This window comes from Aspergillus multicolor, assembly GCF_047715735.1.
Source record: "Aspergillus multicolor strain CBS 133.54 unplaced genomic scaffold BDW74scaffold_13, whole genome shotgun sequence".
In the NCBI taxonomy this organism is placed as follows: Eukaryota; Fungi; Ascomycota; class Eurotiomycetes; order Eurotiales; family Aspergillaceae; genus Aspergillus; species Aspergillus multicolor.
The window spans coordinates 193,174-211,143 of NW_027395964.1; the positions used below are offsets into that span (position 1 = coordinate 193,174).

General features: G+C 51.9%; 8 protein-coding genes across 8 annotated transcripts; 3 read left to right on the plus strand and 5 right to left on the minus strand.

The window, feature by feature from the left end:
* Positions 1-39: 39 nt before the first annotated feature.
* Positions 40-3,639, plus strand: BDW74DRAFT_178381 (DEAD/DEAH box helicase; the record flags this gene model as incomplete). The annotated part of the gene is made up of 1 exon (XM_073729194.1): positions 40-3,639. The coding sequence occupies one exon, from the start codon at positions 40-42 to the stop codon at positions 3,637-3,639; it is 3,600 nt and encodes a 1,199-aa protein (XP_073583533.1).
* A 171-nt stretch (positions 3,640-3,810) lies between these two features.
* On the minus strand, positions 3,811-5,710 carry BDW74DRAFT_22113 (uncharacterized protein). Its single transcript, XM_073732239.1, has 2 exons — positions 5,236-5,710; positions 3,811-5,168 (listed from the first exon to the last, which is right to left on the minus strand). The coding sequence occupies exons 1-2, from the start codon at positions 5,441-5,443 to the stop codon at positions 3,982-3,984; spliced, it is 1,395 nt and encodes a 464-aa protein (XP_073583534.1). The 5' UTR covers positions 5,444-5,710; the 3' UTR covers positions 3,811-3,981.
* BDW74DRAFT_22098 (histidine--tRNA ligase) lies at positions 5,711-7,955 on the minus strand. The gene is made up of 5 exons (XM_073732238.1): positions 7,627-7,955; positions 7,548-7,572; positions 7,225-7,492; positions 6,912-7,160; positions 5,711-6,865 (listed from the first exon to the last, which is right to left on the minus strand). The coding sequence occupies exons 1-5, from the start codon at positions 7,850-7,852 to the stop codon at positions 5,978-5,980; spliced, it is 1,656 nt and encodes a 551-aa protein (XP_073583535.1). The 5' UTR covers positions 7,853-7,955; the 3' UTR covers positions 5,711-5,977.
* On the minus strand, positions 7,860-10,301 carry BDW74DRAFT_153551 (putative GTP binding protein (GTPBP1)). The gene is made up of 2 exons (XM_073724541.1): positions 8,713-10,301; positions 7,860-8,664 (listed from the first exon to the last, which is right to left on the minus strand). The coding sequence occupies exons 1-2, from the start codon at positions 9,917-9,919 to the stop codon at positions 8,363-8,365; spliced, it is 1,509 nt and encodes a 502-aa protein (XP_073583536.1). The 5' UTR covers positions 9,920-10,301; the 3' UTR covers positions 7,860-8,362.
* Positions 10,302-11,063: 762 nt separating this feature from the next.
* On the minus strand, positions 11,064-11,538 carry BDW74DRAFT_178385 (U4/U6-U5 snRNP complex subunit LSM3; the record flags this gene model as incomplete). Its single annotated transcript, XM_073729195.1, has 4 exons — positions 11,064-11,098; positions 11,148-11,184; positions 11,259-11,351; positions 11,413-11,538. The coding sequence occupies 4 exons, from the start codon at positions 11,536-11,538 to the stop codon at positions 11,064-11,066; spliced, it is 291 nt and encodes a 96-aa protein (XP_073583537.1).
* A 206-nt stretch (positions 11,539-11,744) lies between these two features.
* On the plus strand, positions 11,745-14,554 carry BDW74DRAFT_22168 (uncharacterized protein). The gene has a single exon (XM_073732241.1). The coding sequence runs from the start codon at positions 11,877-11,879 to the stop codon at positions 14,394-14,396; it is 2,520 nt and encodes an 839-aa protein (XP_073583538.1). The 5' UTR covers positions 11,745-11,876; the 3' UTR covers positions 14,397-14,554.
* BDW74DRAFT_22167 (PIG-L family deacetylase) lies at positions 14,555-15,810 on the minus strand. The gene is made up of 2 exons (XM_073732240.1): positions 15,460-15,810; positions 14,555-15,381 (listed from the first exon to the last, which is right to left on the minus strand). Exons 1-2 carry the CDS (start codon positions 15,701-15,703, stop codon positions 14,714-14,716), a joined length of 912 nt encoding a protein of 303 aa, XP_073583539.1. The 5' UTR covers positions 15,704-15,810; the 3' UTR covers positions 14,555-14,713.
* A 489-nt stretch (positions 15,811-16,299) lies between these two features.
* BDW74DRAFT_178388 (uncharacterized protein) lies at positions 16,300-17,948 on the plus strand (the record flags this gene model as incomplete). The annotated part of the gene is made up of 3 exons (XM_073729196.1): positions 16,300-16,387; positions 16,440-16,832; positions 16,888-17,948. The coding sequence occupies 3 exons, from the start codon at positions 16,300-16,302 to the stop codon at positions 17,946-17,948; spliced, it is 1,542 nt and encodes a 513-aa protein (XP_073583540.1).
* Positions 17,949-17,970: the final 22 nt, after the last annotated feature.

The following is a 17,970-nucleotide window of genomic DNA, read 5'->3' on the forward strand; positions in this document are numbered from 1 at the left end:
CTCCTTGCACAATTCTACTAGACATACACTCACTGCATTATGGATTATGATGCATCCAATGACCGGCCGTATAAGAAAAGACGCTTCTTCGTTGACGACCCCCTCGAATCGCCTCAGTCCACGGCCGGAAATACCCCGAGTGTCGACGCGTTGCTAAGTTCCTCGCTTACAGACGTGAATGATGGCTTCATCCCGACTGATACAGAAATATTAAGGGCATGCGCACTGGAGGGGCGCGGGCGAGGAAGTCAGCAAATTGCCGACCTTGCTACCTCCGCGCATCAGCCACAACCACCTGCACAAGAAGATACGAGTGGTTTCGATATGGAGGCGTTTGTCAGTATCATAGGGGAGGATGTCTCGCCAGAAACGCTATCGAAGATTCGGAAACTCTCAGGCGGAAGCCTCGAAAGTGCTATAAATATCTACTTTGACGGATCATGGAAGAACTCCGGACGCACTGGATCGAACCAGACGACGCTATTATCCCGCGAACGAGTTCCTTCACAACCTGTACCGTCGTCCAAACCGACTGGGGAGGAAGCAACGCCGGAGAGAAACGGAGTTGGCCTTGCTGAGCCAACCGCCCCACGCCTGAAGTCGCAGCCTCCTCGAAGATATGTCGGTGCGTTTGGTGTAGGTGCGTGGGCTACTAGAAGCGGAACCGGGTTGATCAAACATGGTGACACTGTCAACATTGAGCGGGCAAGGTCCCAGCCTCTTTCTACTCGCGGCCGCACCGGGAAGCTTAGGGTCAACCAGAAAGGGGATGTACTCACGCGCTTCACAAACGATGCTGGCCAGGAAATTGGAAGACTCCCTCGGGAGACGGCCGAATGGGTGTCTACTTTGCTTGACCAGAAGATCTGCGAATTCCGCGGCGTTTGTGTTTTTGCGCCGGACAGGCTCCGAGTGAACGACACCATCTTCCTGCAGCTCCTGTGTTTCATGCGGATAGAAGCTTTCCAGCCCAAGGTACTACATCAGACGACGGATGATAACAGGGCAACCACGATTTTTGAACAGGAAGAAAGCACTGAGGAAAAGCAGCTGCGTCTTCGACAGGTCGCTCTGGTCCAATTGTTTGACGAGATCGGACTAAAATCTACGACGCAGGACGACGAGATGAAAAAGCAGAGGAAAGAGGGCTTACTACGTGCAGCTGAAATGGCGGACCAGGAGGCTAAGAAAACTGCAAAGTCCGGAAATAACGACACTGAAGAAGAGGAACCTGCGGAGCTCGAGGACGCCCAGCTTGATGCACTGTATAAAAAGGCGCAGTCTTTTGACTTTAGCATGTCCGAAGCTCAACCTCCATCTTCTTTTGCTATGGATCTGCGGAAGTACCAGAAACAGGCGCTTTACTGGATGCTTTCCAAAGAGAAGGATAAAAAGTCCGGTAGGGAAGTCTCGATGCACCCACTCTGGGAGGAATACAGTTGGCCGTTGAAAGACGTCGATGACACGGACCTGCCAGTTATTGAAGGGATTGACCGCTTTTACGTTAATCCCTATTCTGGAGAGCTTAGCCTTGAATTTCCTGCCCAAGAACAGCATTGTCTAGGAGGAATCTTGGCCGATGAGATGGGCCTGGGAAAGACCATTGAAATGCTAAGCTTGGTTCATTCTCACAGGAATGTCCCACCGACACATAATTCTGGCGATCTGACGAGGCTACCCACGTCTGGCGTCGTGCCAGGTCCTTACACAACCTTGGTTGTTGCGCCAATGTCTTTGCTTGCACAGTGGGAGAGTGAGGCAATGAAGGCCTCCAAGGAGAATACGATGAAGGTCCTGATGTATTATGGGCACGAAAAATCTGTCAACCTACGGGAGCTGTGCTCTGCGGGCAATGCTACGGCTCCAAACGTAGTTGTCACGAGTTATGGAGTTGTGATGTCTGAACATCGGGCGCATCAGGCATTAACGCCTGGGGCTTCCTGGACACCAGGAAACCTATTCTCGGTGAACTTCTTTCGAATCATTCTCGATGAAGCTCACATCATCAAGAACCGACGGTCAAAGACAGCAAGAGCTTGCTATGACCTCAAAGCAACACATCGATGGGTCCTCACCGGCACACCCATCGTCAACCGTTTGGAAGACCTCTTCAGCTTAGTTAGGTTCCTCAAGGTTGAACCTTGGAACAACTTTTCCTTCTGGAAGACGTTCATCACGACACCCTTCGAGAATAAGGAGGTTGTGCGCGCTATTAGTGTCGTGCAGACAGTGCTTGAGCCGCTCGTTCTCAGGCGTACCAAGTTCATGAAAACGCCCGAAGGAGAGCCGCTGGTCCCGTTACCCAAGCGGACAATACAGGTTGAGGAAATTGAACTCCACGAGCAGGAACGGGAAATTTATAACCACATTTTCACCCGAGCAAAGCAAACGTTCAACAGCAACGTCGAAGCAGGAACCCTGCTCAAGTCGTACTCGACCATCTTCGCGCAACTCCTCCGGCTCCGCCAGACATGCTGCCACCCCATTCTGACACGCAAAAAAGAAATAGTTGCAGATGAGGAAGACGCCGCAGCTGCGGCTGAGCTGAACAATGAGCTCCAGGATGATATGGACCTCGAGGAACTCATCAACCGGTTCACAACAACAACCGAAAATGCCGACTCGAATGAGCTACCAGATCCCTGCTCAAAGTTTACAACCCACGCCCTCCGCCAGATCCAAACAGACTCCAGCGGCGAATGCCCTATCTGCTCAGAAGAGCCCATGATCGACCCCGCCGTTACAGCCTGCTGGCACAGCGCCTGCAAGAAATGTCTTGAGGACTACATCAAGCACCAAACAGACAAGGGCGTGCACCCTCGATGCTTCTCATGCCGCGCAGACCTATCACTGCAAGATATCTTCGAAGTCGTCCGCCACCAGTCACCAAACTCCACACCCACAGAACAACAACCACCATTCTCCTCTATAGACAGCAACGACCTATATAGCAGCTCCCAACCACCGCCCCGAATTTCACTACGACGAATCAACCCCCTCTCCCCCTCAGCACACACATCCGCCAAAATTCACGCCTTGCTATCCCACCTATCGCGCCTCCCCCCAGGCACAAAATCCGTCGTCTTCTCCCAATTCACTACCTTCATCGACCTCATCGGCCCGCAGCTAACCAAAGCCGGCATTGCGCACGTCCGGTTCGACGGCTCCATGACGCAGAAAGCCCGCGCCGATGTCGTCGCCCAGTTCTCGAAAATGGAGACATTCACACAGGAAGAACTCGACCAGGCTGAATCCACGCCTACACAAACACCCGGCCTCACGCTGACGCCGAAAACACCGGAGCAGTCACCTGCTCAGTCCTCGCCGACAGTAATGCTTATCTCACTTAGGGCCGGCGGCGTTGGACTGAACCTTACGGCCGCGTCGAACGTCTACATGATGGACCCGTGGTGGTCGTTTGCCGTCGAGGCGCAGGCTATTGACCGCGTGCATCGGATGGGTCAGCTACGGGATGTGAATGTCGTGCGGTTTATTGTGAAGGACTCGATTGAGGGGCGGATGTTGAGGGTTCAGGAGCGGAAGATGGGCATTGCGGGGTCGTTGGGGCTTATGGGAGGAGGGAATGAGGATGATAAGAGGAAGGAGAGGATTGAGGAGTTGAAGCTGTTGTTTGAGTAATGGTCATACTATTCTAGGACTGTACATTATGAGTTGATGGTATAATTGTAGGTTATGGATGGATGGATGGATAAAGGGGGTCACATAGGAGCAGATTCCAAGCCTGCTTTCGGTATAGCCAAAGGTTATCTTACTCAAAGAACTATTTATAGCTATATTTTCAATATGTGATTCATTCAAAACGATCATTATAGTAAACAACAGAACTCGCTGCGTACCAAGTAGAGACATTAGGTATCATAATCCCTTTTAATAGCATCATTCACCTCTGCCAAACCAGGGCAGGGGATCCAACAATTGGGAAAGGAGTTTAGTGGTGGAGAACCTTGTGCAGCTTCTCCTTCATGCTGGAGTGGTGCTTCTCCTTCTTGTCGTTTTCATCTGCATCAAACGAATGTTAGCAATCTGGACTCGAGAAAGGCAAATGCTTAGAGTAGGGCAAGACTCACCACTCTTCGTCGTCTTAGGCTGGTCATCCTTCTTCTCGGACTTGATACCCTTCATCTGGTTCTCGTAGGACTGACGAGGGGGAGGGCAGTTGGGGCCACGGAGGGCCTCTTCGCTGACACCGTGCTTCTCAGCGACCTCGTGGGTAGAGGCACCGGTCGCCTCGGAGCCACCAGACTTAGCGGTCTCAGCATCAGCACCGGCGTTGGGGCCAGAGGTAGAGGGCTCCTTGCGGTCAACCTCGTCCTTGGTGACGTTCGTGGGTGCAGCACCGGCACCGGTAGTTTGAGGGCCAGCGCTGGTCTCAGTTACGCTCTTGGGGGCCTGGGCGGCACCGAGGCCGGCACCGGAAGGCTGCTTGACCTTGCTCTCGCCGACGGTCTCAGATGGACGAGTGGCGGAGGTGGAGGGTTCCTTGTCCTTGGGCTGGCTCAGGTTGTTGGCACCAAGACCGGAGGTGGAAGGTTCCTTGTCCTTAGGGCTCAAACTGTCGGTAGCACCAAGGCCGGAGGTGGAGGGCTCCTTGTCCTTGGGGCTCACGCTCTGGGCGTGGCCGAAGGAAAGGTTACCTCGCTGCTCGGAGGAAGGCTTAGCGGTGGGGGCAGCAGTAGCGCCGGAAAGAGCGCCAGCTCCAGTTCCAGCAGCAATACCTGAGCCAAGACCAGCACTAGAGCCAGCTTCGTTCACCTTCTCTGCGGCATGCGCGGCGTTGGCAGAGCGTGTGTCGTATGTAGTGTCGGGCTCGCTAGGCTTAGGTCGAGAGGTGAGGCTCTCGTCCTTCAAAGTGCTTCCGTGTGTGCTAAGAGGCTCGTCCTTGAGTGTGCTTCGGTGGGTGCTGAGGGGCTCATCCTTGAGGATGCTCTTGCCCGCGGGGCCGGAGGTGTGCTGCTTGCCAATCACTGGTTCAGGGTGCTGGACGGATGGGTTCGAGGGACCGATGTTGGAGGTGACAAGGGCGGCCTTGCCGTCCCTGTTGGCGTTGGGGTTTTGGTATTTGTCTTGGAAAGTGCCGGGCGTCGTGGAGGCAAGTGGCTCGGTCATGACAGCGGTGTTGTTCTTGGAAATGGGGGCTCCGAGTTGTTCTGTAGATAGTCAGGTTAGGGCTGTGTGGTCTTGGTGGTGTGCAATCGATAGACGACTACGACTTACCGTCTCGGTTGCCTGCATCGTAGGGGTCGGTCGCGGTTCCCTTGCCCTGGATGCCAGACATGGGCTCGTCCCCATGCTGTTGTTGCTGGGGAACTCGCTGTTCAGTCTGCTGGCCGTTACGGAGGGCATCGATCTCGTTCCAGACGGCATTCGATGCACTCTGGACGGCCTGCTGTGCGGTTTGAGCGACTTGCTGAACGGTCTCCATGTTTGTATAATAGAAGAAATGCCAAGTGATAGAGTGTGGGGAATTGGTTTATGGAATTGAGTCAGTGAGGAGTGTTGCGTTCGTCTTGTAGTAGTTGAAATAGATTGCCACTCTTAGGCCAAGGGCTTGGTATGCGGTTGTTATATAGATCGATGGTGCGGGGGCCAGAGCCGAGCGTGTACAAAGTACGTCAGTGAGGGTCGAGCCCAAACCGGCTGCTCAACGTCATCGGCTTCGGTGATGATCTATGATGTCTGGATTGATTCATGCTCTCGATGTTGGGCTGCATGGAGGGAGTGACGCAAGTGACGTCAAGCAGGGTCACGTGGCTGGGGCCCATCGACTGTCCATCGAAGACAACAACAAAGAGGATCGAAATGGCAAGGGAAGATGAGATAATGTTATGACGATCGGATATCTAGTCTATTTTTGCGCCCTATCAGGATAGCCAGCTGCCCTGTGTTCCTCCCAACCCTTTCGCCCTATGCATTGCGCCCGATCAACTATTCCTATTGATGTCAAGATATGCGCCACCTAGCGAATCGGTAAGGAGGTTTTGTTCAGCTTCTTCTTGATCTCCTCCACAAGATCTTCCCTCGCGACCAGAGCGCCATCCTTCTCTGGGTGGCCCTCAGGCAGTCCAAGCTCCTTTAGCTTGACCTTACCCGCTGCTAATTCGTCCTCTCCCAGGATGACGGCAAGCGGAATACCACCGGCTTCTGCCAACTTGAACTGCTGCGGCAACTTGGGCTTGACCGTTTGGGCAAATTCGGCCTTGATGCCTGCCTTCCACAGCTGATTGGCAACAGACATACGCTCGACGAGTAGACCGTTGAAACCCTTTCCACCGAAAGCCATGACGAAGACATCAACTTCACTGGCGCGCATAGTGGCATTGCCTTGTTCGGCCTCACTCTCAAGGCGCTGCTTCATGATCGTGAAAATTCGGTCAACACCGAATGAGATACCGACACAGGGGATCTGGCGCTTCTTCGCGAACATGTTGACCAGGTCATCGTAGCGTCCACCTGCGGCGATACTGCCGACGCCAATATTCTGGTCCTCTCCACTTGACTTTGGCTTTGACTTGGATTTCTTCTGAGACTGCGCAAACCCTTCGGCGGAAGAAAGTGGTGTAACAACTTCGTAGATGAGACCAGTGTAGTAGTCCAAACCTCGGGCAAGGGACAGGTCGAAGGAGATCTTGTCTAATACGTCGAACGCCTCGAGGTATCTGAATAAGAGCTCCATATCCTCAACGCCCTTCTTCACGTTCTCGTTGGCGAAAAGCACTTCTTCGGCCTTGATGGCGTCCAGGATCTCACGGCCACCGCTCAGCTTCACGTATTTTCCAACCTTATCCGCAACTTCTGGTTCCAAGCCTTTCTCCTCCATCTCCTTTTTGACTTGATCCCATGGAAGCTAAACCAGTCAGCTGGGTTCCCGGCCAAAGTAGGTCCCCACATACCTTATCGAGCTTGTCAACCGCCGAGCTGATCGCGCGAATCTTATCCTCGGGAACGCCACACGCCCCGAACAATCCGTCGAGGATCTTCCGGTGGTTGAGCTTAATTGTGATATAATCGCGCATGTTAAGCGCCTCGAACACCTCCACCACTATCCGCAGAATCTCGGCATCGGGAATCATAGCATCGTAGGAACCGGCGATATCGAAGTCGCACTGATAGAACTCGCGCATCCGTCCTTTCGCAACTGCCTAAAAAGCCCAATACATTAGTCTCCACAACCGCCTCGTATACCGTGCGCGCCAAATAACTCACCGGCTGATCCCGACGATACACCTTCGCAATCTGGAATCGCTTGATGTGCTGCACTGACGTGTTCATGGCGAGCCACCGAGCAAGTGGCACCGTCAAATCGTATCGAAGAGCGCTGTCCTCTCCACCCTGGTCGGCAAGATCATAAATGAGCCGAGAGTCCTCGCCATATTTGCCCGCCAGGATCTCCTTCAATTCGAAAACCGGTGTGTCTAATTGGGTACCTCCGTGACGCTTGAAGACTTCGGTGATGGCGCTGAAGATCGATTCACTGCGACAGTGTAAGAGAGGTGCACGCGATGGGAAACTCGCAATGGGATGTTTACCGAATGATCATGTCAACACCAATCCCTAGCATAGAAAGTCAGTAACAGCGAGTCGCATGGAGTGAGCCAGCCAACTAACAGTCCCTGGTGCCTTTGGGCGTCTTGAGCTGAAAGCTCAACTTGTTTGACTTCCCCTCCTTGGTCGCCATGTCTATTGGTTCCTGAATCTGAGAAGTGAAAGAACGAAAGTATTGATGAGGAACGTTGACGGTCCGGGCTTCCCACTGTCTGCAGATGAGAGATCTCCGGATGGCGCGCGAGTTGAGAGCACGGAATGACTTGAATGAAGAGATAAAAAACCGCATCTGAACAACGACCGGAGCCCACCATTAAATGAGGGGCACTTCCATATGCTGGTGACTCGGAAAAAATTGTGAGTCAGCCGGGGACCCCACTAGCCACGCCTGTGCCACCACTTCCGCCACACCCTGCTTCTACAAGAATACCTAGGGTAGTACCCGAAGTATACGGAGTCATGGGATAGAGTACTCCTACTCCTTTTGTGCATGAGACCATGGATGGAAGGCTCTGAGAGTAAAATATATTCACCCTAGCTAAGATGTTTATCCAAGTACCCGTACACGTTATGACATAATACACAAAAAGACGAAAGCAACACCGCGCACAGTGACAGAATGTCACAAGAACAAAGGCTCCTCGCCTGTCCAGTGCTGCGTGCTTAAAAGGTAGGGATGTCAGGCTGAAAGAATGAACCAGAAATCTACCTACCAACAAAAAGAAAACGTCGATGAGGGTGCCCAGCTCAAACTAGAGAAGTAAGGGCAGAGAAATTCAAGCACACGACTGTACAGTACTCAACGCTTTTCTTTGCGCTCATACTCTTTCCTGGCTTCGGGGTTCAACGGGTTGTTCAGATCGTACCCGAGGCTCTTCACAATACCTAGTCCCTTGGTCTTACCCTCTCTGAACAGCACTCGATCACCAGGAGCGAGGAATTCGGGCCGCTGCATGAAACGGAAGGCGACTAGCGCACGGTCACCTGTCCGAAGTAAAGGCCGGTCAATATCAATAACAGAGCAGGTTTGGCTTACTGCCCCGACATGGAGCATTGCCTGATACCGAGGTTTTATTGTGGTTGCGTGCGACAGAATGAGAACTGGACAAATTAGCAAAGATCAAAAAAAATGGTCCAAGTCGAGCAGACCCTCTGCAATGAACTCTCGGTAGACTTTAGGCTGCTGATCCAATTTCTTGAGCACAACCATGCCTTTCCGAACTTCCTTCCGCCGCACACGCTTCAATGCGAACGATCCAGACTGTCCGGCAAAACAAGCGTTCACTTGTATACGCTTGCGCTCAATAGATTTGATAGTTGTGGTCGTGAATTGACCGAGCGAGTCAGGTCCAACCAGCACGGAATCGCCAGCGTGGATTACCCCCGACTTGGCCACTCCAGACACGACAGTACCGACGTGCGGGACAGAGAAAGTGTCGTTGATTAGAAATTCAAAAGGCGCGTCAGGGTTATAATGCCCGCGGTAGGGAAGAATGTTCAGGAACGTTCGTACGAGCTCCAGGTTCTCCCCGGTGACATTAGACACCTGAAAGATAGGGCATATCCGCTGGGATACGAACTGCGTTGCAGTATTGATTGTCTCTTCCATATCTTTGACAAAGATAGGAATTTTCCGAGCTCCTGGCGACTTCAGGATCTTGGTCAACTGGGAGATAGTCTCCTGCAGAATTTGTGGAGGACAGATATCGATTTTGGTTATTATGACCATGACCGGAACGTTCAGAGCAAGGGCAATCCCCAGGTGCTCTTTGCTCATACCGATCAGACCATTGTTGGCCGCAACCATGAGAAGACAGTAGTTGGGATTGCTGCTGAGCATGCCGAAGACGGTCGTGCGCAGGTAACGCTCATGCCCGGCGAGGTCTGAGAAAGAGATAACTTTAGCGGACCGTTTCCCGATCTCCTCCCAAGAAAGCTTGCGTCCCTGCGAGCTGCTCACGATCTCTCCTTGGCCATCAAAACCCATTATCTCCAGGCCCACGGAGCTGGTCCTTCCACTTTCAATCTCATGTTTGTGGCGGAAAAGATTCACTCGAGCTCGACCACGTCCGTCATCCAAGCCTCCTTTCACGAGAACACCTAGCATGGTGCTCTTTCCGGCGTCAACGTTCCCGACCACAGCCATCCTTATTTCTGCCATTCCCTCCACCGTCTCCGCGGGCTGCCGAACGAGGATTTTACCCCAAGATCCCTTGATTCGGCCACTCGTAGCTTTTGACTCCTCAGGACCACCGACATTGTAGGTTAGGAGGATACGGCAATGCGCGGCAAGGGTTGTCGCAGCCTCGCGCAGCCGCTGCAGGGCCGAATTCCACTGGTCAAGAGTTAGGGACATGGTCTCTCCTCCATCTTCAACCCCCAGGTCGAAGATTGTCTCTCCGTGACCTTCATCGATGCGACTCTGCAATATTTCAGCCAGAGCCTTGATGTCTTCCTCGGATTTGTCGCCCGAGCTGAGTAATAGGTCTTTGAGCTTAATGGTCTTCGGTTCGTCGGAAAGCCCCAACTGATCGAGAATCTCCAATTCCGCATGCTCCTCGTGCACAGCAGATTTGTCATCAGTGCCACCGGATTGCGCGGAGCGAAGCGATTGTTGTTTGTCCGCGTATTCTGCAAACTCGCTGAGCGCCTGGGGATGATGATAAATAGTCAGCGGAGGAGCGGGAATGAGGGGTACTCAATGACATGAACTCACGAGCTCGCCTCTACGCCGGTCTTCAGGGGATGGTTTCAGTGCGTCGGTCCGCATGATCCGTTTAGTATACAGAGAATGAGTAGAGGAATGGTCAAACGACTGCAATAATTTAATGATGCGTTTGTTATGTGGTAGTTGTTGGAGCTAACGGTCAGGATAAAGAGTCGCCAGTGGCGGTTCAAACACGTATTCGTATGATCATTCTCCTCGAAATGGAGCTGAAGTAGAGGTAATATTGTAAGTGCGACGGATAGTCAAGTAAATGTGGTTGTAGAAGCAGAAGCAGAGTAGGGACACTCGAGGGTTTAAATAGAAGCGGAGAGAGCTTTATCGATAGTGGTAGCCGCGACTCAAGCCTGAGTCATAGTAGGTATTTACGGCAGCCTTGCCACAACAGCAACCAACGCTAACAAATTGATTGACTCAGAGAAGGCTGTGCTTTCCAAGGCTGTCTTCTGCTATTGTTCGTTCCTTAGATTCGACATTTATTTCATTATGTTTTGAATCGACCTCTAAGAAAAAAGTACCGTGGCTGGCCCGATATGACTGCCTCGAAGCAATTGGAACCCGGTACTCCGTAGAACCGGCAGAAAGCAATAGGAACGGGAGTTATCATCACCGGGGGCTATTTCCGAAAGTCTGTCCGACAACCTGCATCTATGTCTGGGTTATGGCCGGGTCGTAACCCCAGTATAATGAGTCGCAGATTCGGGGACTCGTTATGGCAAGCGGTTCCGCAAGAAGCCCTCGCTCTTCTTATTGTATCATATCTCATTTGACTCGATCATGCTTGGGGGGAGATCAGGACGACCGAGTCACCTAGCTGAGTCAGTTGCAGCCTAAGATACGGCCAAAATAGATAGCGCACCTCGAACAAACAGCATCTCTTCCTGCTTCTTGATCGTCTAGAGAGTTGAAAGGACAAGTTAATCGAAACTGTTGCGATGCCGCGTCGCGGAGAGAGGGGGAATCGGCGTACTCGAATGTGCTCTTGCTCGTTCTCATCCTCCTCGACCACATAGATAGTCTCTTCAACCTCGCCCAGTACTAGGTTGCAATGGCTATCGTAAGCCTAAAAGCGCATTGAGTATCAGCAATGCTCATGAACGAGATCGGGTGAATGATAGACCCACGTGCAGACGGCCCTTGAGCTCGCGGTCACCCCGCAGCTTGACAAAGACGATCTCGTCGAGGGAGAGGCGGACGAGATCCAAAGGCTCAGATACAGAGGAGGTGCCCGCACCCTCGGTGTCGGCCATCTTGATGCGAAGGAAGGGGATAAACGAAAGGAATGGTAAGGGTAGCAGAGCACAGTTCACCAGGCCGACGGATAAGACAAAAACCCGCCGAGCGCCAAGACTGAAATTAGCGCCTTTTCCTACCCCGGACTTGCTAGGCAGGCTAGTCCTGGAGTAACACACCACTACTGGTTCTGCATCTCACTGACAGGACAAAGCGTACCTACAATCAGGCGCAATGGCAATATTGGCCTGTCTTAAGTGCAGGGGGTCCTGTAACACCCCCTCATTCGCACCATGTTCTCCTCTCCCCCCTTCCCATATCTTTCAGCCTTCCTCATTGTTTTTAGTCATTCTCGATGAGGTTGGTAATACAAAGTCGCTCTTTCAACCATCTTACCTGCGCTGTCTATGTCAGACATCATGGCGCTCAAAGAATATATCCAATTGCTGTGGCAACACCTCGGTTTGCGCAATTGTTTACCACCAGGAGTTCTCTAGCCGCCCAGAGTTCGAACAATAATAAGACACCAATACTGAAGACTGGTGAAGACGCAAGCGACTCTGTGAGTAAGCCGTCAGATCTGGATACTGCAAGGGAAGGTAAACCTACGAACTCGGATACTGTGACCCCTTCCAAGCCCACTAGGTGGAAATGGAACACTATAACAGCACCCAATCTCAAACCAAATCGCGACTCCGCGAGCGACTTTGTCACTGAGCCGTCGCATCTGAATGCTGCAAGGGATCCTCTGAGTGGGCCTACAGTATCGGATACTGTGACTCCCTCCAAGTCCACTGGGTGGAAATGGAACACTACAACAGCACCCAATCTCAAGCCAAGCATACCTGCCAGCGTTCCTGTTGAAGAACTACATAGTGAACCTGTCAGCGATATTATGAGCGATAATGAAGAAGGCTCTCGGGCAATTGCCTCCGACCATGGATCCCCAAGTCGCGACACCGGGGCGCAGCGCAGAGCCACTGTGAGAAGAGAATTCTACAAGATCCTGGAAACAGCCCAACCAGATCAGGTGATGGCCGCTTTGCTCAACTATGACTGCGAAGAACTGGTTGCCACCATGCCGCAGAGTAGCTTTATCGAAGCCCTATACCTTCTCTCACCCGCCTATTTTATTGAACCCTTCAGAGAGATACACAGACCGCTTCATCCATATTCCGCGCAACTCAAGCGCCTGAAATCGCTACGGACGATATTCGATGACTTTGTCAGAAACCTTGCTGCCATTGTCCGGATACGAAGGTCGGGAGGTCAAGTACTAGGGCTTGCCGAATACACGCACCTTCTTGACTGCGCTAGGTCTATGGGCGATGCGCCAATGGCGGACCATATCTGGGAGGCGATGAGACGGGACGAAATCGAGCCGGACATCCAGTGTTACAACCACTACATGGAAGCTAAGGTCTGGGATTCAGCCTATACGGGTAGAGAAAAATATCGTCTACGCATGACGCCTTATGGCTATCGTCAACGAAAGTATGCATATATCGGCTGGAAAGGTTACGGAACCGCGGGACGCAGTGTGCGAACGGAAGTGGTAGCGATATTTGATGAGATGTTGGCGTTGGGCCACGAAGGTGACGAGGCGAGCATTGTAAATCTATTGATGGCAACCGGTCGTGTGGGAGACAATGAAGGAATGAACCGCATTCTGAGCACCGTCTGGAACCTTGACGTCCACGCACTAAAAACTGGGGATCACGTTCCTGTTGTCAAATATGATCGGTCCTCGCCCTTTTACCCTTCTGCTCGGCTCCTTCGTGCGGTGGCCCACTCATATAGCGCGGCCAACGATCTCGAGGGCGCTATACGGATTATCGAACATATTGCCAACGTCTACGACATTGAAGTTCCAGATTCAATCTGGGCCGAGTTATTCGAATGGGCGTTTGTTCTATCCCGAACCAAATATGGTCGGGACGCTCAGCGCAAATCAAAAGGTCTTGTTAGCACAAAGCTGATGCGAAATATATTCGACACGATGACCAGAGAGCCATACAACGTTCAACCCACCGCAGAGATGCACGCAAAACTCGCCAAAAACGCATGGCGCCCTCGCAATCTGAAGACTTTCCTTTATCACATGCGGGAGGCATACAAGATTCTTTACGCGACAAGAAACAAGAGGATCGCTGCACGAGAGATGGTCGAATCATACCTACGTTACCCTCGCTCCGGGAACGGAGAGATAGACTCTGAGATCCTCCGATCTCGAGGCTTCGCAGACGCCATCCACACATACGATATCCTCCGGGCCCTGGTCCTGCAGCAAACGAGGGTAATAGAGCGCCTCGCGAGGCTCCTCATCAACCGTAACAAATGGTTTGGCGCAAACTACTATCAATGGGAATGCCAAGTCCTGCCACGGCTTATGGAGGAATGGCGAGACTTCATCCCAGGAAGAACCCTCTACACGACAACTTTCGGCGACGTCAAATTCCATGGTACAACCTACGCCTCTTCTCCTAGGTATCCCGAACACCCATACGTCCCAATCCGCCGGCCCTCCTTCGGAGAGAGTTTCAAGCTACAGAAGTACGACATGGAGTACGAGGACGATTTTATCTGGGCCGCGTATAAAGCCAAGATGGCCCCTTCCGATCTTCAAATTCCCTTGATCAGGTGTCTCCTCGAACCCACAGTCATCGATTACGACCCCGAATGGGACAATGAAAGTGAAGAAAAATCGGTCGACGATATGCCGCCGATCGTTGAGGAAGTGTATCAGGACCTCGCGGGCCGCTTCGCTCAGCAATCCGTCGACGACAGTACTCGAGATCTTTTCTGGCAAGATGAGGCGTCCGAGTCAGATGAGCTGAAGAGATCGGCGCTTCGGAAGGCCTTTAGACCCCTTTGAATCACTTTAACAGTGTACTGTGTTATGTATGGCTTTGTTCTTGTTTGTGCTTCGCTCACCTACGTGGAATGTGCTTTCGCATGAAAACCAGTTGCTTGTTTACGATGCGATGCGATCGTTGTGATGACCTTGCTTGCCGTTTCGAGCATTCCGATACCCCCTCGCATGATTAGACCAGCCGTGGTCAAAGTCAACATTTATTCCAAGTTCCTGTCTTAGTTCTTTTTGAGATGGTGCTATGTTCACTTGTCCAGATGAAATCTTACTCGTTTTAGTACCTACTTATTCATCCGGTCCAGAAATACGCCTATCCTAGGCTAGAAACTCTCCCTCTTCAAATCATTAACAACCATATACCTCCCAATCCCAATCCAACCCCACCGAAACCAAACCATCTGGCTCTGATGCGCCTTGACCATAGCCGACTGCGCCGTCATCCACTCACCCACAGAACTAACAAAAAGCAACCTCGCCGGCGCCTCGCCTTTCCTCTCACTCGCACTCCTCACCCTCGACGCAGAAAACAACCCATCCACCACCCCCCTAACCATCGTAAACGGCGCATCCAAAACCCCAATGTACTTGCGCAGCAAATTCGTCGTCGTAAGCGTGTACATAGTCACAGGGCACGAGTATCCCGGGTTCTCCTTCATCATTGTAGAGAGCCAGTGGCGCACGCCGTGGTAGAGCGAGCGGTGGTTGACGTGGTTTGAGATTCCGTAGGCGTCGAAGGTAAGCAGGACGTCGATTGTTGCGGTGGGCGGGTCGGTGCTGGTTTTGGAATGCTTGCGCGTGGTTGACGTGTTTGGGGCGAATGTTGAGGAAAGCAGAGACGCGATGTCGCCCTTCAGCCACTCGTTTCCCATCCCGTCTTGGAATTTTGCGTCGTCGAGAACCAGCACGTCGCTTTCGCTGCGGAGGCCGAGGCGCTTTGCGCTCTTTGTTAGCTCGTCGCGGCGGATATGGCCGAGGCCGTCGGCGTCTCCTGTATTTTGCATTTATGATTAGTTTCGTGATTCTTACATTTTGGGGACATGTTCCAATAGGAGAGGGGCTAGCGTACCGCTACTCAGACACAGAATTTTAACATGGTTGCCCAGCTCTGACTTCGCGAGAGCTAGTAATGTCGGCGCGAAGAACATCGCCTCGTCGTCGGGGTGCGCGATAAGGAGGCATATTCGCTTGTTGCGGAGTTGCGGGAATGTGCGCGCGAAGGGAGACGTGGTGGTTGAGGAGAGGGTCCAGAAGAGGAAGGCCGCTGCAATTGCAAAGCCCAGTGAGATCAGAGTTTGAGGATTCAGGTTCATCGCGTTAAGTTGCGTGCTTATCAGAAAATAAATCAGGGAGAAGTGACGTTGGCGATGCGCGTGGAGGTGGAGTGGCCGAGTCGCTACATAGCTTGGGTGGGGCCCTGAAGGATTCCAGTGGGGGCAGATCTATACAAGGCCAGTATGGCTCGCCAACTCTGAATAGTTGAAGCATTACTCATACTGGTGAAAATGATAGATAGCCTAGTATATCGAAACAAGCGATCCATCAATGAAACTTCAAGTAAAGCCCTATTCGATACTTCTCAAGGCGATAAGCTTAGAAGTAAATGATTCGCAATGTAGACTTAAGTGGCAAGATTTATTCATAGCTATACCTACTCTACTCCCGATCTACAGTGAAATCACCTTTGCCAAGCAGTCACCTAAAATCGAGTCTGTGGTGTAGAAAATCAGTATCCGTGACTTGTTAGCCTACTATGGCCCCATATTTCATCCATGCTCCTCATCTTTCCGTTCACCACACTCTCTGCTCTTGATACAGTATCAAGTCCTCTACGACTCATCCACGCCTTTTGAACCGCCGCATCAATATCCCCGCTCAAGTCAACAAGTTATGATCGATTTGTGCGGCAATGAAGAGCGAATATTCCCCATCTCCCGCACAGATAGCCCTCGCTTTAGCGATCGTCAAGCTCAAACCGGCAGGACTAGACATAAAAGGTTCCAATGAGATTCCCTATCCATTACGAAATGCATTACTAACAAGCCGAAGAGTTTATTCGGCAATGTCGAGAGTCGATCAGTCCTTCCAAGACCGCAGAGATCTTCCATGCTCCCGAAAAGTTCTTTGACAGCGTCTCCTTCTGGAGACAAGCGTACGAAAAATCAGAAGCTGAGAAGAGTGCATTGCTGGACCGCATCTTTGAGCTTGAGCAACGCAATGAGGACCTTCTGGAGAAGTTACGCATTCACAATGATGTCCCGGTTGAGACAGTACCAACTGCTGTGGTGCCTGTGCAGGGACCTTTGAAGCGCACGGCCACCACCAACCAGGCTTCGCGGAAACGGCTAAAGACACTATCATTGCCCACTGGCTCCTTATCCGGCACAGATGCGTATGCTATCCATGATGGCCCGACAGGAGATTCAGAGGGTGACAGGGAGCGTAAGTAGTCCCATAGCATAGCTTTCTCTTAGACCCACGCTTGACGCCTCTTTAGCTACCACTGCATTCCTGAGGCAGTCATATATTCTCCAAAAGGCTCTCCAAAAGAGGAGAGATACTAACGGTGTAATCCGGGCCGCAGTAGCTCTATGTAAGACCTGCGATGATCAACTCGTCGAGACGATGTCTCGAGGGGGTGCAGAGGGCATGACTTTGAGCGGCCCTTTGACAGAGTCTCAGACGTCAAGCCTCAGCCTAGCCTTGCGCGGCATCGAATCCTCTGTATGCCACCTCCTTCAAACGATAAGAAAACTATGTGGAACCGGTGCATCGAACAAAAAGATGGGACTTCTCATCTACCACGTCGTCTGCCTATACGCAGCTATCATGGATTGCTTGCAGGAAATCTGCAATGCAGCAGTTCCAGCCAATGCAGAATCCCAAGAGTTCTCAATGCAAACGAGAAGCATGGCAAGGATGCAAGCGAAATCGAGTGACAAGCCTGACAGCCAGTCCAAGACCGAAGACGAAGCCACGATTCAGTTGACCTCGCTGCTCAACCGAATGGTCACTTCGCTTGAATTAGCCTGTCCCGGACATAGACAGCTACTGGAAGGGTTTCTCTACACCCTGCTCAACCGTGCTGGAAGCGTGTTGTGTCTCTTCGTCTTCCAAGACCTACAATTACGACCTGATCTACGGGCAGATCCTGACGAGCTGCCACTTCCTGCTGGCTTGAGAAACATTGATGTAGATGAGAGATCACTGAAAGGCGCGCAAGTTGAAGCAAGGTACTTAGTGTGTCTCGTCCGGGGAGCATTAGCTGTCCTTGATAAGCACCCATCTCTATTATCTACGACATCTAAAGATCAGCCCAGTGCCCAATTCCTTTCTAGGATCAAGGCGAGGCTCCAGAGTACCCTTGTACAGGCAGTCTTCGGCGTGAATTCATACTTTGGACAGACTTTGCAGCAGCCTGTTCAGCCAAAAGGTCTTGACATCAGACGGATTCTGGAGGATCAACAGCCTTCTGAGTTACCGGTCCCCGAGTGGTATGTGCAAGAGCTCTGGCAGCTTCTAGGGTGGGAAATGTTATCGAAAATCGATCTTTCATGAATCTGAATCTTCCGATACCAAA

Excerpts from the sequence above, each read along its gene's own strand:
- BDW74DRAFT_22098 (XM_073732238.1), bottom strand. The coding sequence starts at position 7,852 with ATGCGGTTTTTTATCTCTTCATTCAAGTCATTCCGTGCTCTCAACTCG. Across the intron at positions 7,573-7,626 it reads GCCCAAAGGCACCAGGGACT|GGATTGGTGTTGACATGATC; the intron begins GTTAGTTGGCTG and ends TTTCTATGCTAG. Across the intron at positions 7,161-7,224 it reads TGTATCGTCGGGATCAGCCG|GCAGTTGCGAAAGGACGGAT; the intron begins GTGAGTTATTTG and ends TGGGCTTTTTAG.
- BDW74DRAFT_22113 (XM_073732239.1), bottom strand. The coding sequence starts at position 5,443 with ATGGAGACCGTTCAGCAAGTCGCTCAAACCGCACAGCAGGCCGTCCAG. Across the intron at positions 5,169-5,235 it reads CGATGCAGGCAACCGAGACG|AACAACTCGGAGCCCCCATT; the intron begins GTAAGTCGTAGT and ends GACTATCTACAG.
- BDW74DRAFT_22168 (XM_073732241.1), top strand. The coding sequence starts at position 11,877 with ATGAGGTTGGTAATACAAAGTCGCTCTTTCAACCATCTTACCTGCGCT.
- BDW74DRAFT_22167 (XM_073732240.1), bottom strand. The coding sequence starts at position 15,703 with ATGAACCTGAATCCTCAAACTCTGATCTCACTGGGCTTTGCAATTGCA. Across the intron at positions 15,382-15,459 it reads AATTCTGTGTCTGAGTAGCG|GAGACGCCGACGGCCTCGGC; the intron begins GTACGCTAGCCC and ends TGCAAAATACAG.
- BDW74DRAFT_153551 (XM_073724541.1), bottom strand. The coding sequence starts at position 9,919 with ATGTCCCTAACTCTTGACCAGTGGAATTCGGCCCTGCAGCGGCTGCGC. Across the intron at positions 8,665-8,712 it reads CCGAGAGTTCATTGCAGAGG|TTCTCATTCTGTCGCACGCA; the intron begins GTCTGCTCGACT and ends TAATTTGTCCAG.